Source organism: Sturnira hondurensis, unplaced genomic scaffold (assembly GCF_014824575.4).
Source record: "Sturnira hondurensis isolate 20B ecotype Veracruz unplaced genomic scaffold, ASM1482457v3 Scaffold0022910, whole genome shotgun sequence".
In the NCBI taxonomy this organism is placed as follows: domain Eukaryota; kingdom Metazoa; phylum Chordata; class Mammalia; order Chiroptera; family Phyllostomidae; genus Sturnira; species Sturnira hondurensis.
In genome coordinates, this window is record NW_028095541.1 from 2120548 (window position 1) to 2141918 (window position 21371).

General features: G+C 37.5%; 2 protein-coding genes across 3 annotated transcripts in view; one reads left to right on the forward strand and one right to left on the reverse strand.

Annotated features, from left to right (window-relative positions):
- The window catches only part of CENPP (centromere protein P), a 286410-nt gene that overhangs the window by 169397 nt on the left and 95642 nt on the right, over window positions 1-21371 (reverse strand). The gene's annotated exons all lie outside the window — the stretch shown is intronic.
- Window positions 3865-13362, forward strand: OMD (osteomodulin). The gene is made up of 3 exons (XM_037037152.1): window positions 3865-4162; window positions 10890-11843; window positions 12481-13362. The coding sequence occupies exons 2-3, from the start codon at window positions 10904-10906 to the stop codon at window positions 12807-12809; spliced, it is 1269 nt and encodes a 422-aa protein (XP_036893047.1). The 5' UTR covers window positions 3865-4162; window positions 10890-10903; the 3' UTR covers window positions 12810-13362.

The following is a 21371-nucleotide window of genomic DNA, read 5'->3' on the forward strand; positions in this document are numbered from 1 at the left end:
CTGTGTTCCATCCAGACCTGAAGTTTCAAAACCTTCAAAGGTGATCCAGAAGCTGTGTTAAGGATAAGAACTACTCATTTCTTTGTTTCCGTTTTTCTCTAGACTTTAATCAACTAGTTACCAAGTATCTTCTTTTCTCAGCATTTTTCCATTTGTGTTTTTATGCTAACAAAAGTGTTCTATGCAGGATCAGTGGATCAGCTGACCAGATGAGGTCAAGGAGCCAACCACAAGAGAATATGCAGGAGGACTTATCTCTGGGATGGCATGGGGCAGGTTTTCAGGACCATGTTTCCTCCAACAAGTAAGAAGTTAAAAAGATATTCAAATATAGACAAAAGGGTGAATATTAAAAGGTATTGAATATTCATTCATTCATTCATCAAATAATATTTACTGAGCACACACAGATAATTTGGGGACATGGCAGTCATAAGAGGGAGTCTAGGTAGAAAGGAAAAAGCAGACAAATAATGGCACAGCATTCCAAGGCAAAGGCACATGCCAAGGCATTAGTGAGCAAGGACCAGGGCAGCTTGATAGTTAGTATGGATTCAACCCATAAACACAAGTCAGCTGTCTAAGAACGGGCAAGTGGTAGTCTGTCAGAGCTTCCCTCAACATGAAGGTTGATTTAGAATTTATTGTAAAATATCACACGCCACTGGAAAATTTCAAGCAGAAGCCTTGTAAAATTCAGATTTATTTTTATGTAGAACATGGTGAAAATGAGTTGGAAAGGAAGATGTGTGAGCCCTGGCAGATCAATTAAGATACTACAGAAAACATCTGGGTTACCTGGTCTCTGGAAAGACTGTGGCAGTGGATACCAAGAGGTACAAACACACTAAAAAGTTATTTAGGTGCTAGAGCATAAATGACTCAGGAATACAGTTTCAGATACAATCAGTGGTTTTCAAGTTTCACTGGAACACTTGTTAAATATAAGTTCCTGGACCCACACTCTAATTTTGCAGGTCTAGGGTATAAAGATGCTGGAGCCTGAATTTTTAAACCAGCATCCCTAGCAGTTCATATATTGATGAATCTCCCACCACATTTGGGGATGGGGATTTAGAGGACTCCCAAGATTCTGGCTTACATAAAGAGTGGGTTAGGCTGGAATGGGGGCACCATTTTATAGGAAGAGTAAATGATGAGGAAAATAGAAGCTAGTCATGCATTTGAGAGCATAAGCTCCTCACAGCCTTGTAGAGAGATGAACAAAAGTGGACCATGTCTGCTAGGCAAAATAATCCAGGGTTTGGACTGTTTCTGTAGGGTTGCCTACATGGTCTTTCTGATGGAAGCAGCTCATCAACGAAGTGTCATATTTGCCTCCTAAACATAATTTTATTTAGAATGTTGGGAAGCTGAGACATCCAAGCATGTCAAAGGCATATGCTATTCCTGCTGGCCCCAGAAGCCTCTATGACGATAACCCCACACCTCCACCTAGATCATACCAAGTGATCACTACCAGACATGGCATCTTTTGTCCCTCTTATATCAACTTGACTTGCTCACTCACTATATGCAGGTCTTTGAAAAACTATTTAAAATAGTAACTTCCCTTTTTAAAACTTATTAATTTTTAGAGACTTTATTTTTTAGAGCAGTTTTAGATTCACAGTAAAACTGAGCAGAAGTTACAAAGATTTCTCATATCTCTTTCCTTCTTAGTACCTCCTTACTTTCCAGCACTGCAAAATGCTCCAGGCTCACCCTATATATTCCCTGCCCCAGGTCTGGAATCAGACATTTCTCCAAAGATCCCTGGTCTCTTTTACTGGAGAATGGTATTAGAAACCAAGATCTTGGTTGGTGCTGGGTGTTTGCTGCTGAGAGCATGCCACTACTTCTAGGCCCTCTCAGCCAGCAGTGCCAGGAGACAGATGTGTATACTCTGGCCCATGTATCCACACACACAAACATCTATAAAAATTTCTAGACACAGCCAACTGTATGTATATGAAGTTGAACATGAATTCATACTGACATCTCCAGCTCTGATCCATCACCACATGGATTGTTCCCGCTGCCTCCCCTTGCTCATCTGTAACGTTCCTACAGCAGCCGGATACCTGGGTCTCCTGTGGGCCAGTTATGGAATCATTCCCTTCCAGAAACATCACAGCAGTGTCCGAAGTGTGGACCTCAACACCTGCGCTCATTTGTTTTTATCCATCTACCCTGCTTTATTCTTCTCTGTTGCACTTCACACCACTTAAAGTTTTTATTTTCTGTTTTCCTCCTCCATGACAACAGGGACTTCTACTGTTGGGTCCTTAGCTCCTAAAACTGCCTTGACAAAGTTGGTGCTCAGTAAATATAAACTAAATTATTAAATAAATGAAAAATATTTATTCTTATTAGCATAATTAAGCAGGTCTCAGTAGACTTTTCTTATCAAGCAATATGTTATTTAGGCTTGAGATACTGTATTGACTTCAATCAAACTATAATTGCAGAGTAATTTAGATTTTTTACCAATTCAACTAACTTCTCTACTCAATTGCTTCAATTATAACCACCTAACTAAAACAGTGCACTGTCACAATTGCACCTTCTACTTTTCCTCTAGGGCCTGACTTGAACCACCCTTCCCACCAGTCTCCACCCACTACACCCCCACTGCCAAACCTAAACCTCCTAGACACTGTCAATCCCATTTAAATTTTCTACACACTTCAATTTAAGCTATCTTGATAAATAACTATGAGGGCACTATAATAAAATAATTTTTGGATAAAGTACACAGATTTGCTCTCTGTTCCTTAGTGTGGAAGCTTAAGGTTTAAGAACAAAGACTAGTAGAAAACATATGGAAAAGATCAGTAACAAGATGAAATCTTGGCCCAAGTATAGTCTGCCACGTTTTGCATACCAGAGTCTAAAATAATAGATGAGATTTTTTCAATATTGCCAAAGTATCACTTGAAATACTGTAAACTTTTTAAAAATCTGAAGTGTAACGAAATAAATAATGTGATTTTTAAAAAACCTAACGGAAAACACAATTTTGAAGGAGAAAGAAAAGCAAAACAAATTCCAGGATTCACTTTACCTTATTAGTTTACACAAGCTTGAAAGAATCTCCCAAAGAATGAACTCAAAGTTTACTGCCAAGAGACACAAATTAACTCTCTGTTTAAAATATGAAAACCTCAGTATAAAAACATAGCATTTAGGCAGTCAATTGCTACTCTTCAGGAGAGACAGTTTAGAGAAATTAGAACATTTTCTATAATAGTAAATGGTCAGCATAAGTTCCTAATTCCATCTCATTCAATACTATGAAATTTCTATAATAGTAAATGGTCAGCATAAGTTCCTAATTCCATCTCATTCAATACTATGAAATTATTTTTTATACTACAAAAAACAGGCCAAACAGAGATACACCTTGTAAAAGTGAAACAATTCTATAACAAAGAGATCTTTTTTTTATTTCAAACCTTATTATAAGCCAATCTAATTAGTATATTTGGGAGGAAGGTGATAGCTGATAGAAAAGAGGATATAATTCTTTGCATAGAAAAGTTATATATTTAATCTGTGTGACCAATGACAATCTATTTCATTTAAAAAATTAATTAGATGTGAAATGCTATGTTTCTAATCCTAGTTCCCTGTCTTAATGAAAGAAAGCACTAGAATGAATATAGGGTATCAGACAAGCAAGATCTTAAGATTGCTCTGAGTTCCACCTTAAATTGCTGAGACACTGAGTTCCATGTTACAGTGGACCTTAATTTGAAGAATTCTTTTGGCACGAAAATGAAAATAAAAACAGTAATCAGTACATACTGTTTCATTTAGTTCAGTCTGCCTTTCATATTAGAGGAAATTCTTACAATACCTCAAAGCAAATTTAAGGGTTTGAAAAGAAAGAAGCAAGCCACAGAAATCTTACCAAGAACACAAGCATCTCATTCAAATCCACAAAGCTTTGGATAATGAAAAGAAAAACATAATTTTAACTCAACCCAAGCATTTTCCAGGCAGATTATATTGCTACAGTGATTCAAGAGACAGTCCTATTTAAACATACAGTTACTGAGCATTTTTAAGAGGCTGAGTTAAAGAACTTAGGAATTTCTTATTCATTTACAGGACTTGCAAATTCATCAGCCCCTGAAAACTAAAGCAAACTCAACAGGTATGGTGACAAAATAATTTTCAATTTTTAAGAAAGTATTCCTACTCTTAAAAATAAAAAAGTATATTTGATCTGTTTAGCATTAAAATAGATTTCAGCCATCATAAAAGCACAATTTTTGGAAGCAGTATCTGGTAAAAGCTACATTAAAACTTTTGTTAGCCAAATTATTTGGGGAACAAGTATTAAAAGTGAATTTAATTTTCTAACTTAAGATGTATCCAATAAATAATCTTTGTTTTTATATATTTTGGTTTTGAATGAAAGATTCTTAGGTTAATGGGATATTTTTCTGTTTCTTTCTGTCTCTCAACTTTAAATGACAAAAACCTGACAAATGCCTTTGAGCAATACATCAGAGCAGGGTTACAGACTGGGGCAGTAGGGAAGATGGGTATTTATACAAATTTCACTAGAAATTTTCTCAAAATTCTCCATTGATCAAATCCCTGGTATTTAGAACTTTTTTTTTTTTTGCCTCTTTCACAAAGGAAAGATAGGAGGGTTATATCTGGTACAAAAGCATCTAATTGCTTGGGTTTTGGTTAAGATTTAAATGTATTATGGCTAAAAATAATTTTGACACTTTCATATTTTAATAGCAAAAGAGTATTATTTCCTTAGGCCTTGGGTGTAGTAGTGAAAGCATACTAACTTTACAAAGTTAAATTTAAAACTGCTTTAAAGAAATTCTGAATCATATACTAACTCTTGGTTTCTCATATTCTAGTTTCTGTGTTATACTGACAAAACAATGAAGTCTATTTTAAAACAATAAAATGCTATGAGGCTCTCCAATTACTTTAAACTTTCAAGAACAAAATTTGATCTCATTTTAATCAATCATTTTAATCAGAACTTTCCTGATAAAAGTATGAGTGCTTTTTTCCAAGGCAGAGAAATGTTATGGCATAGAAACTTTTTTATTTTTAAATATACTTTATTGATTATGTTATTACAGTTGTCCCATTTCCCCCCTTCATTCCCCTCCACCCTGCACACCCTCTCCCTCCCACATTCCCCCCTTTTAGTTCATGTCCATGTGTCTTAATTTCTTTAGTTTTTACATTTCCCATACTATTCTTGCCACCCCCCTGTCTATTTTCTGCCTGCCATATAGATGGCTACTTATTCTCCGTACCTTCCCCCCGCCTCCTCCCACTCCCCTGTTGCCAACCCTCCATGTGATCTCCATTTGTATGTTTCCACTTCTGATCTACCTGTCCTCTTAGTTTACTTTTGTTTTAGGTGTGGTTTGCTGTCCTTTCACTGATCATATTTTTTATCTTCTTTTTCTTACATAAGTCCCTTTAACATTTCATATAATAAGGGCTTGGTGATGATGAACTTCTTTAACTTGACCTTAGTTGAGAAGCACTTTATCTGCCCTTCCATTTTAAATGAAAGCTTTGCTGGATAGGGCAATCTTGGATATAGGTCCTTATCTGTCATGACTTGGAATACTTTCCAGCACCTTCTTGACTGTAGGGTCTTTTTTGAGAAATCAGCTGACAGTCTGATGGGAACTCCTTTGTAGGTTACTGTGTCTTTATCTCTTGCTGTTTCTAGGATTCTCTCCTTCAGTTTTACCTTGGCTAACATAATTATGATGTGCCTTGGTGTGTTCCTCCTTGGGTCCTTCTTCTTTGGGACTCTCTGAGCTTCCTGGACTTCCTGGAAGTCTATTTCCTTTGCGATCTGTGTCACTCCCCAGTTATCTGCGTGTGAATGTCAAACCACTGCCCAGTCAGCCAGCCACCTTGCACACAGTGCCCCACTTCTCAATCACCACCTCGCTGGGTTTGTCTGTTGCCACCCCATGCCCGGGGTCTACCAGCCACCGCCTGGATGCCCAGGGTCGGCCCAGGGTCACCTTGCGCACCCGGGGTGCTTTGCATGCCTAGTGTCACCACTTCCTGTGCCAAGACCCCTCTCTGCTTGTCCACCTGACTCCACCCCGCCTACCAGTCTGGATGAATGTGTCTATTTTAACTCCTTAGTCGTTGGACTTCCATACAGTTCAATTTCCCTTCTGTCTTGGTTGTTACTTTGTTTCTGAATTGTTGTTGTCCTTATTTTGGTTGTTCAAGGAGGCACAGTGTGTCTACCTATGCCTCCATCTTGACTGGAAGTCCCTCAAACCTTTTATAGCTATAATATGAAAAGTTCATATTAACAAATAATTTAAAAAATTGGTAACTTGTATTTTACTTTCTTTTTCATATTTGTTCTTTTTCTATTGATCAATATAATAGGAAAATTAATAGAGTATATTGTGATGGAGACATATTTAATAGACAAGAAGCCACATTCTTTGTGACTATATTCATTTAAAGAAATCACTGTGATGACATACACACATTCCTAGATATACGCAAATGTTAAGAGTTATAAGTATCATTAATGAAAGCAAATCTATAATTTATTAAACCGATCATTCATTCAACAAAATTATGATCCCTCATACAATGTGAATTGTACTAGGTTCTGTCAAAAATTAGAGGTCAGGAAATGAGATGATTGACAGTGAGTTATAATGTTTTGCTATGAGTTATCCTATAGGAAAGGCATAAATTGTAGAACATAAAATGTCAGAAGTAATCAAAATGTACTTATTAGCAAATGACTGGGAAGAGATTAGATGAATGAAAATTTGGATGAAAAGAAGTAAGACATGACTGCAATAGAAAATCATCATGGGTAAAGTTGAAGAGTAAGAAGAATAGAAAATAATGGACATATGGATGGAGATGGGATGAATTTCAGATCAGAAAGCTACACCAACAGGCAAAAGGATGTAGGACAAGGCTGAGATACAGGTACTCAAGGTACTCAAGGAATAAGGACAATGATGAGTCCAGACTTAGAAGAGAAACCTTGTTTCTTAGATAGCCAGAGACCAAAACAGACATGAGAATCCCTTTATTTCCAGAGAGGCCCCATCATCACAAGGTCTTGATTTCAGGTTAAAGGTATGCAATTAAGTTTAGGATCAAAAGTATCAGCTAGGTCTCCTTTTTGTTCTCAATAATTTATCATAATTACTGAACAGAGTTGTGACTTTAATCCTCAAATGTAAGGTTACTAATTGATGATTGCTAATGTTCTTAACACAAGAATAAAATTCAGAGTTCTGGTGAACACCCTTTTCAAAGCTCAACTGTGTAACAGTAAGCTTCTGAGACCCTCTTACATACCCTGACTGCACCCAAATGTATATCTCTGCCTCTGCTTCTACTTTCACCTTTCTGGGACACAGCCAACTTATAAAACCCAAACTCCATGGTGCAGTGAGACTGACATGAAGTATGACAAGTACTTAAAAAGTTAGTATGCTATACTATAATGAGTATATAATAAATCATTATAAATTAAATACGTAAGGTATTATCAACTACTGAATAAAATGTTTAGGATTTTCTATGCCCATTCCTGCTAACATCCCAAAGCCTGGGCCAAACAATGCCTATAAAAACTTCCCTGTCTTCCCCAAGAAGGGTTATGCTATTAACTCCCAAAGCACTGGTGTCTCTGCTGTAAACCATATTTCCCTCTGCCTGAGAATATATTTTGCTGTGTTGTGTCCCTGTCATACACTAAACTATACGATCTTTATGGAAAGGATCATGCCTTTGCGTCTTTATTCCTGTGACCTCCACTAAGCACTTGGTCTCACCCCTAGAAATACTTCAAGACATTCTATAACTGGAGTGACTCAACCAAATTACATAACTACTATCAGTTGTAAGGTCCTTTCCTATACTAATTCACACATGACATCTAGTATAAGTCACTAACTACAGCAGATGAAGGAGCACCTCCAATCAGACTCACTGGGGAGCTTCCTGCACCACCCTCCTCACCTAGATCAGCCAGCAGTAAACACTACCCTTTGAAATTAGACCACACCCCTTCACTTTTTCTCCTCCCAGGTCTCTCCTATTTCATGCATGAACATTGCTATATGGAGACCACAGCTCAAGTATATTAAAACATTAAATTAGGTGTTTAGTCCTACAGTGTAAATTCTTTACGTCAGAATTCAGGCCCTCCAGATTTTGGTCTAGATTGGCTCTAACAGTTTTATTTTGTTCCTTCAACAGTTAACCACCAGTTCCCCAACACCCCACTCTGTGTTGCTTATATATTTTTGCTCATCTCTTATATCTGGATATCTTTCCCATTTCCCTCTATAAGCACCCTAACATTCCTTCAAAGTTTGTTCAAATTGCACACCCTCCGTGAATCCCACAGATAAGAAGGAACAATGGACAAAGTCTATTTAGATTTGCAATAGAAAACTTTGAGTTTCAAAATCAAAGGCTGTTTGCCCTGACATGTGTGGCTCAGTTTGGTTGGATGTCATCTCCCAATCCAAAAGGCTGCTGGTTCAATTTCCAGTCAGGAAACATGCCTGGGTTGGCAGTTAAGCCCAAAATTAAGGTGCATATGAGAGGCAACCAATCCATGTTTCTCTCTCACATAGAAGTTTTTCTCCCTTCCTCTAACAATAAATAACCACAGATTGGTTAAAAAGATCAAATCATTGCTATTTTGGCATTTTCTGTAGATAGAGATAAGAATAATACATAATGAAAACATATATTAGAGTAAATGATTGATTCTATTTTCTTGGTAAAAATAAGATGCAAAGTCATCATCCCAAATCAACAAGGAACTGAGGTTTTAGGGGCTTATCTTAAAAAAGGGGAAGGGAAATGCCTAAATAGACACTGCTGGGCAGCATTTGAATGGTCATAAATTTAAAGTTAAACCAGTTAGCATGGTCCTGTTTTTTCCTTGTCATTTTCAGCTACTTGTGTCAGGCTGAGAGTAGATAGAGAATTGAAGTAACGAGAAAAGTATGCGGATATAAAGGGCCAGAGAGTTTACAGCATGTAAAAAGGAGTGGTGGCAGTGACGCCTAGGTTGGTAAGAAGAAATTGTGTACTGGGAGGTATGGATAAGAGGCAATGAAAAAATAGTAGGAACAATATATTTTAGGTTATACTGAAGTTAAAGGATTACTGCAGTTAGAGTTCCTACACGGAGTAAGTTACAAAGACAGTAGATAGTGGTCAGAGTATGAAGGGGCTGCAGCACTAATAATGACAAGACCCATGGAATGGTAAGGAAGACTAGACAAAACATAAGTGAAAGAAAAAAGATCAAGGGCCTCTGACTCTACTTGAATAACTACTTCAATTCCCAAACGCACACAATTTACATTCTTCCAATTTTTAATTTCTGATGAGGAAACACAAAACTGGAATGTTAGGGTCTATAGCCGCTTTTCTAAAATGAGGTTCTATCAGAGAAAATGATTTAAATAATTATTTTCTCAATTATCCCAATGAAAAAATAACAAGTACTATTCTAGATAAATAAGATATAACTCATGTGTTAAGAGATTCATTTTCTCATGAAACCCTGGATGAAGGACAGAGAAAAATGGCCTCCAAAAAAAAAGAGTATGATTTTTTTTTTACAACATAATTATTACATCTGGATCATTTTAAACTTGCAAAGCACACTTAATGTGCATACTTCATATGAACCTAACAACTACCAGATGAGATAAACAGGCAAGCACTTATAATGTTTAATTTTATTTGTGAGGCAAGAAGCAGATATGTTAAGTGACTTTATCATCACAAGTGACAGAATTTAAATGAAGGTTTTCAGGCTCCTCATCCAGTACACAATCCACCATTTACTACAACTTCAAGTTTCAGCACGAGTGCTAATTGTCTGCCTTTCTCAAGCTGAGCACTCCCTCCATTACAAGCCCAACCCACACATACCCTTCTACTTAATGCATTACACGTCTCTCTGATTCTCCACTAGACCTAAACTTCTGGGATACAGCACAGAGTGTTTTTAATATCTGCATATAAAGCTTAACTCAAAAATATAAGTAGAAAGAAGGAAATTAGGAAGATAATAAGCAAAATGTATAGCATAACCTATTAGAAACCAAAAAAAGTAAATACTTTCTCAAGTATTTACTTGAGAAAGTAAATATTGTATGTATTTTTTCAATTTGACTTCGTTGTTCAAGTAGACTCAGAGATTAAATAATTGGATTTTGGAAAGTGTTTCACGAGGAAAATCTGAAGTCATGGTTAGGTTTGGACAGAGAACATGAAGAGGAAACATGATAGCTATTTTTAATATCTCAAGCTCTCACATAGAAGGAAGTATTTCATGTTCTCCCAAATGGCAGAAAAGAGAATTACCAGTAAACAGAATGTGAGTGGGAAACTTTTGGTTAATATTAAGAAAGAAACGCTTAGATAAAAGCTCTCTAACTAAAACATCGGGTCTCTCCTTTCATCGGTAGTGACCATTACCAAGGGACCAAATAGTCAATGAGAACACTCAGCATTTAGAGTAAAGGAAACATCAACTTTGTAGTTGAGACAACATGCTATCATTGAAAATCTACAGTCTAGGGAACTAGCAAGACAAACTGAAATTCTCTTAAAAGAGGGTTATTAAGTCTGGTTTAATATAACATGTGACTTTAAAAAGGAAAAAAAACCTCCTTACTGTGACATAAACATTAATTTTGGCTTCAGTATTGCCCGTTCATTCTGGACATTCTTTTTATATTTCTATATATATATAGATATTATGTGTTTTGTGTAATTGTCAGTTTATGCAAAAATTTTTATAAATTTCATTCACTTTTCTCACAATATATTTCCTTTCCTCCTTGGAATAGGACAAAAAGAGACTATGGCCTTTTTAACTCCAGTATTTATACTTTTCTTCTTGCTTGGACTCAAAGTATATTGCCAGTATGAAAGTTATCAATGGGATGAAGATTATGACCAAGAGCAAGATGACATTTACCAACCAGAATTCCATTTTCATCAAAATGTAGACTACGGAGTGCCTTTTCACCAGCATACTTTAGGTTGTGCCAGTGAGTGCTTCTGTCCACCTAATTTTCCATCATCAATGTACTGTGATAATCGCAAACTTCAGAGAATCCCAAGTATTCCGGCACACATACAGCAAGTCTACCTCCAGTTCAATGAAATTGAGGCTGTAACTGCAGAGTCATTCATCAATGCAACTCACCTTAAAGAAATCAATCTCAGTCACAACAAAATTAAATCTCAAAAGATTGATCACGGCGTGTTTGCTAAGTTGTCAAACCTACTACAACTTCACCTACAGCATAACCATTTAGAAGAATTTCCGTTTCCTCTTCCTAAGTCTTTGGAGAGACTTCTTCTTGGTTACAATGAGATCTCCAGATTACAGACAAATGCAGTGGATGGGCTAGTAAACTTGACTATGCTTGATCTCTGTTATAATCATCTTGATGATTCTATGTTACAAGAAAAAAACCTTGTCAAAATGGAAAAATTACTGCAGCTCAACCTATGTAACAACAGATTAGAATCAATGCCTCCTGGTTTGCCTTCTTCACTTATGTATTTGTCTTTAGAAAATAATTCAATTTCTTCTATCCCAGAAAATTACTTCGATGAACTTCCAAAACTTCATGCTCTAAGAATGTCACACAACAAACTACAAGATATCCCATATAATATTTTTAATCTTTCCAACCTTGTAGAGCTCAATGTTGGACACAATAAACTGAAGCAAGCATTCTATATTCCAAGAAATTTACAACACCTATACCTAGAAAATAATGAAATTGAAAGTATGTAAAATTTCATTATTTTTTAAAGACAGAATATTTATAAATCTATGCTTTATACATTGTTGAAAATGAGTTGCTTTGAAGTTGGCCCCAAGAGAGGAGTGCTATGAGGTTTATAGCCTTTCCTACGAAATTATATCACTTTCAACACTGAGAAGTAGTACTATAGAGTATAGAGTCTATGAAGAAATATGAGTATCTAAAGAAGTGTGGCTAGGAAAATGCAGAAATTGGCCCCAGAGAAAGGTGTAAAATTTATAGTTTTATCTATTAAATTTTATCACTTTGAACACTGAGAAATAGTACTTAGAGTATATGAAGAAATATGAGTATTCTGAGCAGGGGGACTATAGATGATTTTCATTTTTTCTTCTTGATGCTGTTGCTACTAAAATTTATTACTTTAATAGCATATTAATTAAGTTATTAAATTTTAATGAACCCATAATTTATTTTGATAATATAAAATTCATTTAGTTTTATTTTCATTTTATTATTTGATTACTATAATATATTTAAACCTAATCCTACTTATATTCTAATTAATAAAACTATAGCTATATAAAACTGTAATAAAATCCAATATAGGATTATGAATGAAATATAGCAGGATTAATTTCTAATTTGTATTTTTCAGATATCAATGTTACAGTGATGTGTCCATCTGTTGACCCACTATATTACCACCATTTAACATACATTCGTGTGGACCAAAATAAGCTAAAAGAGCCTATAAACTCATACATTTTCCTCTGCTTCCCTCATATACATAGTATTTATTATGGTGAACAAAGAAACATTAATGGTCAAACAATACAACTGAAGACCCAAGTTTCAGGGAGATTTCAAGATGATGCTGATAGTGAAGATCAGGATGATCGCCATGAAGGCTCAGAACAAGAAGGAACAGAAGAAAACACTGACACTTACTATTATGAAAGTCAAGAATGGCAAGAAACTTCATAGATATACATTTATTACTTCAATAAACTTATAGCTTACAACAATATATGAAGAATTATGTGTTAGGATAAAATCAAATACTTGAGTTTAAATTGTTGGTAACATCTGCATCATTACATAGGATGAGAATTCATTTTATCACAACCTGTATTTAGCAAATTTTAGCAATTGTCCAAAATGTCACAGCTTTTACTCTGTTCCATTTTAACTGGGGTAAATGTTTTTTATAGTAAATTCACTAGCAAAAGGTTTCTTTGTTTTAGTTACATAAACATTTTCTAATAAATAACTGCTTTGTTGTTCACAAGGTTAAGTTAATGTTAGCACAAGAAAGTATGTCGACATTATTAAACACTTCTATTTTTCTAGCACAATGAATTAGAAACATATATTACATCTGTCAATGTTTATTTATAGTGTTAAAACTGCATAAAGTTCCTTTAAAATATGAACAACACAGGCTTTGACATCCTCTTTAAAATCTTAAAATCACATATTTAATCTATCATTTTGAAGTATTTTAGTATACCTTATAATAAAGACAATCTAACTGCTGTGATGAAACTTTCTTGATTTATCAGTCTAAAGATTTTATAGAACTCCTCAGATAAGAAATAAACACAAATCTGGGGCTGCCTACACAGGAACCCAAAAAACAAAAATAACAATTTTGATAATGTACAAAGACCAGACAAGTAAAACTATATTTTATTTTTAATATATTGGATATGCTATTATATTATTCCATTTTTTTCTCCCTTTTATTGCCCTCCATCCTGCCCTCCTTCCCTCCAGCATTCACCCCTTAGTTCATGTCCATGGGTCATACATGTAAATTCTTTGGCTGCTCCATTTCCTATACTATTCTTAATCTCCCCCTCTCTATTGTCTACCTACCATTTATGCTTCTTATCCCCTGTACCTTTTCTCCCATGCTCCCCCCTGCCCCTCTCCACTGATAACCCTCCATGTGATCTCCATTTCTGTGATTCTCTTCCTGCTCTAGTTGTTTGCTTAGGTGTTTTGTATTGTTTGTTTATTTGTTTTAGGTTCAGTTGTTGGTAGTTGTGAGTTTGTTGTCATTTGACTATTCATAGTTTTGTTCATCTTCTTCTTAGATAAGTCCCTTTAACATTTTATATAATACAGACTTGTTAATGATGAACTCCTTTAACTTGACCTTCTCAGGGAAGCACTTTATCTGCCCTTCCATTCCAAATGGTAGCTTTGCTGGATAGAATCATCTTGTATGTAGGACCTTGCCTTTCATGACTTTGAACACTTCTTTTCAGCCCCTTCTTGCCTGTAAGATTTCTCTTGAGACATCAGCTGACAGTCTTAGGCATACTCCTTTGTAGGTAACTATCTCCTTTTCTCTTGCTGCTTTTAAGATTCTCTCGTCTTTAGTCTTGGGTAATATAATTATAATGAGCCTTGGTGTGTGCTTCCTTGCGTCCAATTATTTTGGGACTCTCTGAACTTCCTGGACTTCCCAGAAGTAAGTATAGTTCCTTTGCCAGATTGGGGAAGTTCTCCTTCATTATGTTTTCAAGTAAGTTTTCCATTTCTTGCTCTTCCTCTTCTCCCTCTGGTACCCCTATGATTAGGATATTGAAGTGTTTACAGTTGTCTGAGAGGTTCCTAAGCCTCTCCTCATTGTTCTGAATACTTGTTTCTTCTTTCTGTTCTGAATGTTTATTTCTTCCTTCTGGTCCAAATTGCTGATTTGCTTCCCGGTTTCCTTCCCTTCACTCTTTGTTCCCCGTACATTTTCCATTATTTCACTTTGCACAGCCTTCACTTTTTCCTCCATTTTGTGACCATACTCAACCATTTGGCGAGCAGCCTGATTACGAGTGCTTTGAACTCTGCATCTGATTTGTTGGCTATGTCTTCATTGCTTGGTTCTATTTTTGGCGCTTGGAACTGTTCTTTCATTTGGGCCATGTTTTTTGTTTGTTTCAGTGATCCTGTTATATTGTAAGGGGTGGAGTCTTAGGTATTCACCAGGATGTGGCATCCCACCTCATTGCACTGTGGTGCTATATGTGGGAGCAGGGTCAGAGAGGGAACAATGCAGCTTGCTCAGAAGTGCTTTCAGTTACTTCTCCTGCTACCCACAAGCAAAACTGGGCCCTTCTGGTGCTGATTCCTGGGTGGGTGGGTTTATGCACATTCTAGGACTCTGTGAGTCTCTCAAATGAACTCTCCTGTGAGGCTAGGAGTTTTTCCCACCCCCACAATCCCCACGTTTTTATTGCTAGAGGTTTTCAGGCTTTATTTCCCCGTGCTGGAACTCTGGGTTACCTGGTCTGCCTTGCTCCCCAGTTGTTCCTCATGGTTTATTTGCACACAAATGTGGGACTGCCTGGTCCACCAGTCACTGCCTCACCCACCCACTCCTCCAGCTATTTCCTTGCGCAGGTGTTCTCCATATCCAGCTGCCCATCTCTACCTCTCCTACCAGTCTGAATGAATGTTTCTTCTTTAACTCCTTGGTTGTCGGACTACCATACAGTTCAATTTTCTTGCAGTTCTGGTTGTTTTTTGTTTTTAAATTTGTTATTGTCCTTCTTTTGGTTGTGTGAGCATGTAAAGTATATCTAACTATGCCTCCACCTTTGCCAGAAGCAAAACGCTATATTTTAGAAGCAGTTTTCAAGTGGCAAGTCTTTATTTTTTCTAGAGATGAGACAGTTTAAAATGAAGCCTCTAACGCTCCTTATATCTTTAAATTATTAGCATTTAACAGAAATAGTAGTCATGTCTCTAGGGACAAGCTGAACAATCCAAACTGAACACAGACAATATTCCATTCTTTCATTCAATTAACATTCATGAAGTCATTTGGGGTGAAGGGCTTAACTAATAGAGGTCAAGAAATGGAATATCTATGTGCACCTATGACACCGTAAGATACAGATTGTGAGGGTAAAAGGTGCGAGCAAAATGCCAGTAATGTGCGTAAAGCTCACTTTCAACAGTGGTAAAAAAAACGTTTTAAGGACCACCTATCCCTTCAATGAAAATTTTAAAATAGTGCTATACATTTGAATTTTATTAGGAACTAATAAGTAGAAAACATTGTGGGTGTTTTAGGAGAGAAGAAACATTCATATATCTTACCTAGAAAAATTTGTAAGTTCCTAAGAAGCTATCACAGAGATGTAAATCAAAGCCACAATGAGATACCCTTTCACACTAACATAGCAGGCTGACAACTCTTAAGGACAGAGACTGGGAATGGAGAGTTGGAAACAAAAAGAAAGAACTCACAGACAGACAACAGTGTGGTGACTGTCAAGGAGGGGCAGTGGAGGCGAAGAGGGGATGGGGGGATAAGGGTAGTGGAAAAATACATTAAAAATGAACCATTAAAAAATACCAAGTCTTAGCAAGGAGGTGGGAAAAGTTGAACCCTCATGTTCCACGGGTTGGGATATCAAATGGTATAGCTGTTTTATTTATTTATTTTTTTAATATATTTTATTGATTATACCATTACAGTTGTTCTACTCCCTTCATTCCCCTCCACCCCCACACTCCCTCCCCCACTATTCTCCCCCCCCCTTAGTTTATAACCACGTCTCAATTTCTTTAGATTCTATATTTCCCCCACTATTCTCGCCCTCCCCACTATCTATTTTCTACCTACCATCTATGCTATTTTCTGTGCCTTCTCCCCCCTTCTCCTCCTCCCACCCCCCTGTTGCTAACCCTCCATGTGTTCTTCATTTCTATGGTTCCACTCCTGATCTAGCTGTCCTCTTGGTTTGCTTTTGTTTTAGGTGTGGTTGTTAATAACTGTGTGTTTGCTATTCTTTCACTGTTAATATTTTTCATCATCTTTTTCTTATATAAGTCCCTTTAGCATTTCATATAATAAGGACTTGGTGATGATGAACTCCTTGAACTTGACCTTATCTGAGAAGCACTTTATCTGTCCTTCCATTCTAAATGAAAGTTTTGCTGGATAAAGCAATCTTGGGTGTAAGTCTTTGGATTTCATGACTTGGAATACTTCTTTCCAGCCCCTTCTTGCCTGTAAGGTCTCTTTTGAGAAACCCACTGACAGTCTGATGGGTACTCCTTTGTAGGTGACTGTCCCCTTATCCCTTGTTGCTTCTAGGATTTTCTCCTTCATTTTAGACTTGGCTAATGTAATTCTGATGTGCCTTGGTGTGTTCCTTCTTGGGTCCAACTTCTTTGGCACTCTCTGAGCTTCCTGGATTTCCTGGAAGTCTATTTCCTTTGCCAGATGGGGGAAGTTCTCCTTTATTATTTGTTCAAATACGTTTTTCACTCGTGGCTGTTTCTTTCCCCCTTCTGGTACCCCTATAATCCAGATGTTGGAACGTTTAAAGATGTCCTGGAGGTTCATAAGCCTCTCCTCATTTTTTTGAATTCTCATTTCTTCATTCCTTTCTGGTCGGATGTTTCGTTCTTCCTTCTGATCCATTCCATTGATTTGAGTCCCAGTTTCCTTTCCATCACTATTAGTTTCCTGGACATCTCCCTTCATTTCAATTAGTTTAGACTTCATATGTTCCTCTAATTTGTGACTGTAATCTACCAATTCTGTGAGCATCCTGATAAATAGTGTCTTAAATTGGGCTTCTGAGAGGCTGGCAATCTGTTGGTCGCTTAGAGTTATTGGCTCTGGGACTTTGAGTTCCTCTTGCACCATCTTTTGGGCTGTTCATGCCTGTTACATAGCAGGATCGGAGCCCTAGGTTTTCACCAGAGCAGGGCAACTAAGTCGCTGGGTTGTGACGTTGTATGTGGGGGCGGGGTCAAAGAGGGACAATGGCTTCCCTCTGCCGCCCTCGGCCGCCCGCTGCCGAGACCCCCACCAGCACGGCAGCCACCATCGTCACTAGGCCCGCGCGTTTCATTCCACTGCACGCGAGTGTGCCACCGCTGTCAGCCCTCCACCACTGGGTTTGTCCCCTGGGGCCTGCATGGTCCGTCTCACTGTGCGAGAATGTGTGACCTTGTTCAGTCTGCCCCGCACCCCGACTGGCTTCGGGCTGCCCGCACGCCTAGCGCCTAGGTTGGGGGATCTGTCCTGCCCAACCCAGCTCCGCTGGTGGCTCCGCCTCTCTTACCGTCCCCGTTGAACAGTTCGTAGCTGTCGGACTTCCGTATAATTCCATTTTCTGGTCTTTGGGTGTGTCCTAGTTCTCCAAACCTTTTGTTGTATTCAAACTTGGTTGTGGGAGAAGGCACAGTGTTTCCACCTGTGCCTCCATCTTGGCAGAAGTCCGGTACAGCTGTTTTAGAAACAAGTCAGGAAGTTCTTCAAAAAGTTAGAGTTACCTGTGACATAACAGTTCTACTCCTTGAAGTATACCCAAGAGAAACACTCACATATGTTCACAGAAAAACATTTTCATAGCAGTATTATCCATTAACAGCTTAAAGCACCCAAATGTCTATCAGCTGATAAGCAACCTGTGGTATATCCACACGAGGAAAATATTATTCTGCCAAAAGAAGCAATGAAGTAATGACACATACTGCAGCATGAATGGACCAGGAAAATATTATACTAGTGAAAAGTCAATCAGAGAAGACCACATATTATATTTATTTCACACGAAATGTCCAGAACAGGCAAATCTACAGAAACAGATAGATTATCATCTGCCTTGGGCTAGAGGGCAGGGAAATAGAGAAGCGTGGAGTACTTACAATGGGTAGACGTGTGGTAGGCAGTTAGACAGCAGAACGAGGATGATGGGCCAGCTACAGAAGGTCACCAGGGCAGAACGCCCCAGGTGCCTAGCAACAGGCAAAACTGAGAAAACAAGGACCTTGTTCCCAGGGTAACCTTTCACACACAGGTTGTTGGTTTGGACCACCCTGACCTTTCATATGGTTAGTCATGTGGTTTCAATCACCTGAACTTTCCTACCTAAAGATAATGCTAGGCCTCAGTTGTGCTTCAGCTCCAGTCCCAGAAAAGCAACAAAACCAGACAAATTTGGCAATGGCTGACTACAGACGAGCTGCACTGGCTAATGAGCCCCATCATCCCCCTTCCCTCCCTGCACTGACCAATCAATGGAAACCATGACCCTAAAAGGACATACCTGGAAACTGATGAATATTCTATTGAAATCCTTCCCTGGAATCTCTCCTAAAATGTGCACCCTTAAAAGCCTTTAGGATGGAGAACCCAGTGGGGGTCTCCCTTCCAAAAGCAGGACCAAGCCTTTCTCTCCCCCTTCTCTTCCCCCTTCCCTTTCTTTTTCTTTACCGTCCTCTCTCCTAAGCTCCAAAGGCCCTTCTTTTGCCTCTGTACATTACTTCCTGAGCCCATTTCTTCCACCATCCATTTCTACCTCTGTCACTTTCTAAATAATTTTTTTCTTATAGTGTTGAGTCTTAGCTCTGAATTCATTCCTAGTCAAAAGTTAAGTGCCAAGGATGCTGAACCAAGGTCTGGTTTGGACCCACCCATCTAATACCTGGTGCTGTTCTTCCTACCACTAACAGAAGGTTCCTTTTGGGGGTGATAAAAATATTCTAAAATTTATTGTGATGATGGTTGTATAAGCCTGAAAATATTAAAGTACAAGTCTGTATATATTAAAAGGGTGACTTGTATGAGATGTGAAATATCTCAATAAAGCTGTTACTGAAAATTTAAGGAAGAAGACAAAACCATTCACTCTAACACATGGAGGAAAGAAAGAAAATGTTTAAGTGGCAGAAACTATGAAAAGTTATGTGATTACAGATATCCTAATTTTACTTCTGGCCAGGATGTGGTGAAGTAGTTGAAGGCGTCACAGAATATGTGTGAGTAGGAACTGACTGGTAAGGATAGAGAAAACATACTTCCAGAGCACGATTAATATAGTAATGTGGCAATCACTTATTTCACCTCTTCACAGTTAAAAATAAAAATAAAACCCTACAATTTTCAGAATTTTGGAGCTTCTGTTTTTTTATCTCCTCCTAAACTGATAAAAGAAAATAAATTTTAATCCTCAAAGAACAGCCTTATCTAAGAATACAGCTGCACAATTTAGCAATTCAGAACAAGGAATTTGAAATCAGATGTGCCTGAATAGAAGCCTGACTTCAGACTTCTAATTAAGCTAGGTAACTTTCAGTAAGTTCATTAACTTCTGGAAGCTTCCCTCTCCCCATTTCCATAAGGAAGGCGTTTCTCACAGAGCTGTTAGAGGATAAAGAGAAACAGTGTACATTAACAAAAGTTTTAACAAGCCTATGATAGTCACAGGTATCCAACAAGAAGGAACCATTTCAGCATGTTCAGCCCAGCAACCTGTTGGATTTATACGCTCCCCAAATGTCAGCTGTGTTGCGCACACACCTCAGTGCCCTCTCAGAGAAACCAAAACAGAATCAGCAGTCTTTGGGATTCCTTCCAAGATTCTACTCATACAAAAAATCAGTGAACAAGAGAGACTTTACTAAAGGTTTCATTAGGGAGAGAAAGGAGCATGCTTAAATCATATATGGACAACAAACATAGTAGAAGTCACTACCTATCTGACAGTTCAGCTCAAAGGCCTGACAGGGTGCCCCTCCAACCATGCAGAGCACGGTTCCCTCCAACGCCTTACAGGGCACTCTGGCCAGTATAAGGTTAAATCCTTCAGTATATTAGGAAGAAGAAGTCAACCCTGCTCTGGCTCCTCTTTCCAATGGCCCTCTAGCTATAGGGCCCAAAGAGAAGACAAGTTAACAACTATCTTTTGAGAATCCTCCCCAAGTATTTCTCACTAAAAACAAAACAAAGCCACCCCAATGCTTTCCCTAGGAGAAAGTGAAGAATAAAGTATTTCTTCAACTAGTACATCAAAATTGCAGGTATCTACCAGAGCTACTGATACAAATCAGTGATTTGATAGTTATAACAGGAAATAAAATGATGAAAATTCATCTATTTTTTTCATTACACTTCAAAGTATTAGTTATATTAGCTATTAGGCTGAACCATGTGACCACTAACAAATAAATCCAAATCATACCATGAACCTAAGCTTAATTAATAAACATAAAAGTGTAACACATATTTAGTTTATAGAAAGAAAATAAAAATAAATACTATTTCATAAATTTGCTGGCAATAGTACTAGTTAGGAATTTTTAGTTTGGTTTAAATATTACTTGAAACACTATACATTTGCCATCATTCATCAAACTAGAACCATTAAACTAGAATGCAGATGTGTATGTATCATGTGAAACACTTAACACTTAAGTTAGGCCTTTGGAGTTGTCCACAAGAACAAAAGAGAGGAAAGAGACCTTGTCTGTTCTGTATACTTTTACTGTTGCAGGATGGCTAGAATTAAAACCCCGGTTTCCTGATTCCAAATCCACTCTTTTCCTAAATCTTAGAAATAAAATATAACAACAGCTGGATACAAAATTAAATCACAGTGGCTAAAATCCAAAATTTTTTACATTCCAGTTGCCTAAATAACTATTCCTAGCAAGTAAATATCACAGAATCATGAACATGTTTGTCATTATAACCTAAATATGTTGCAAATTCACTAAATGGAGATTTATATACTATTC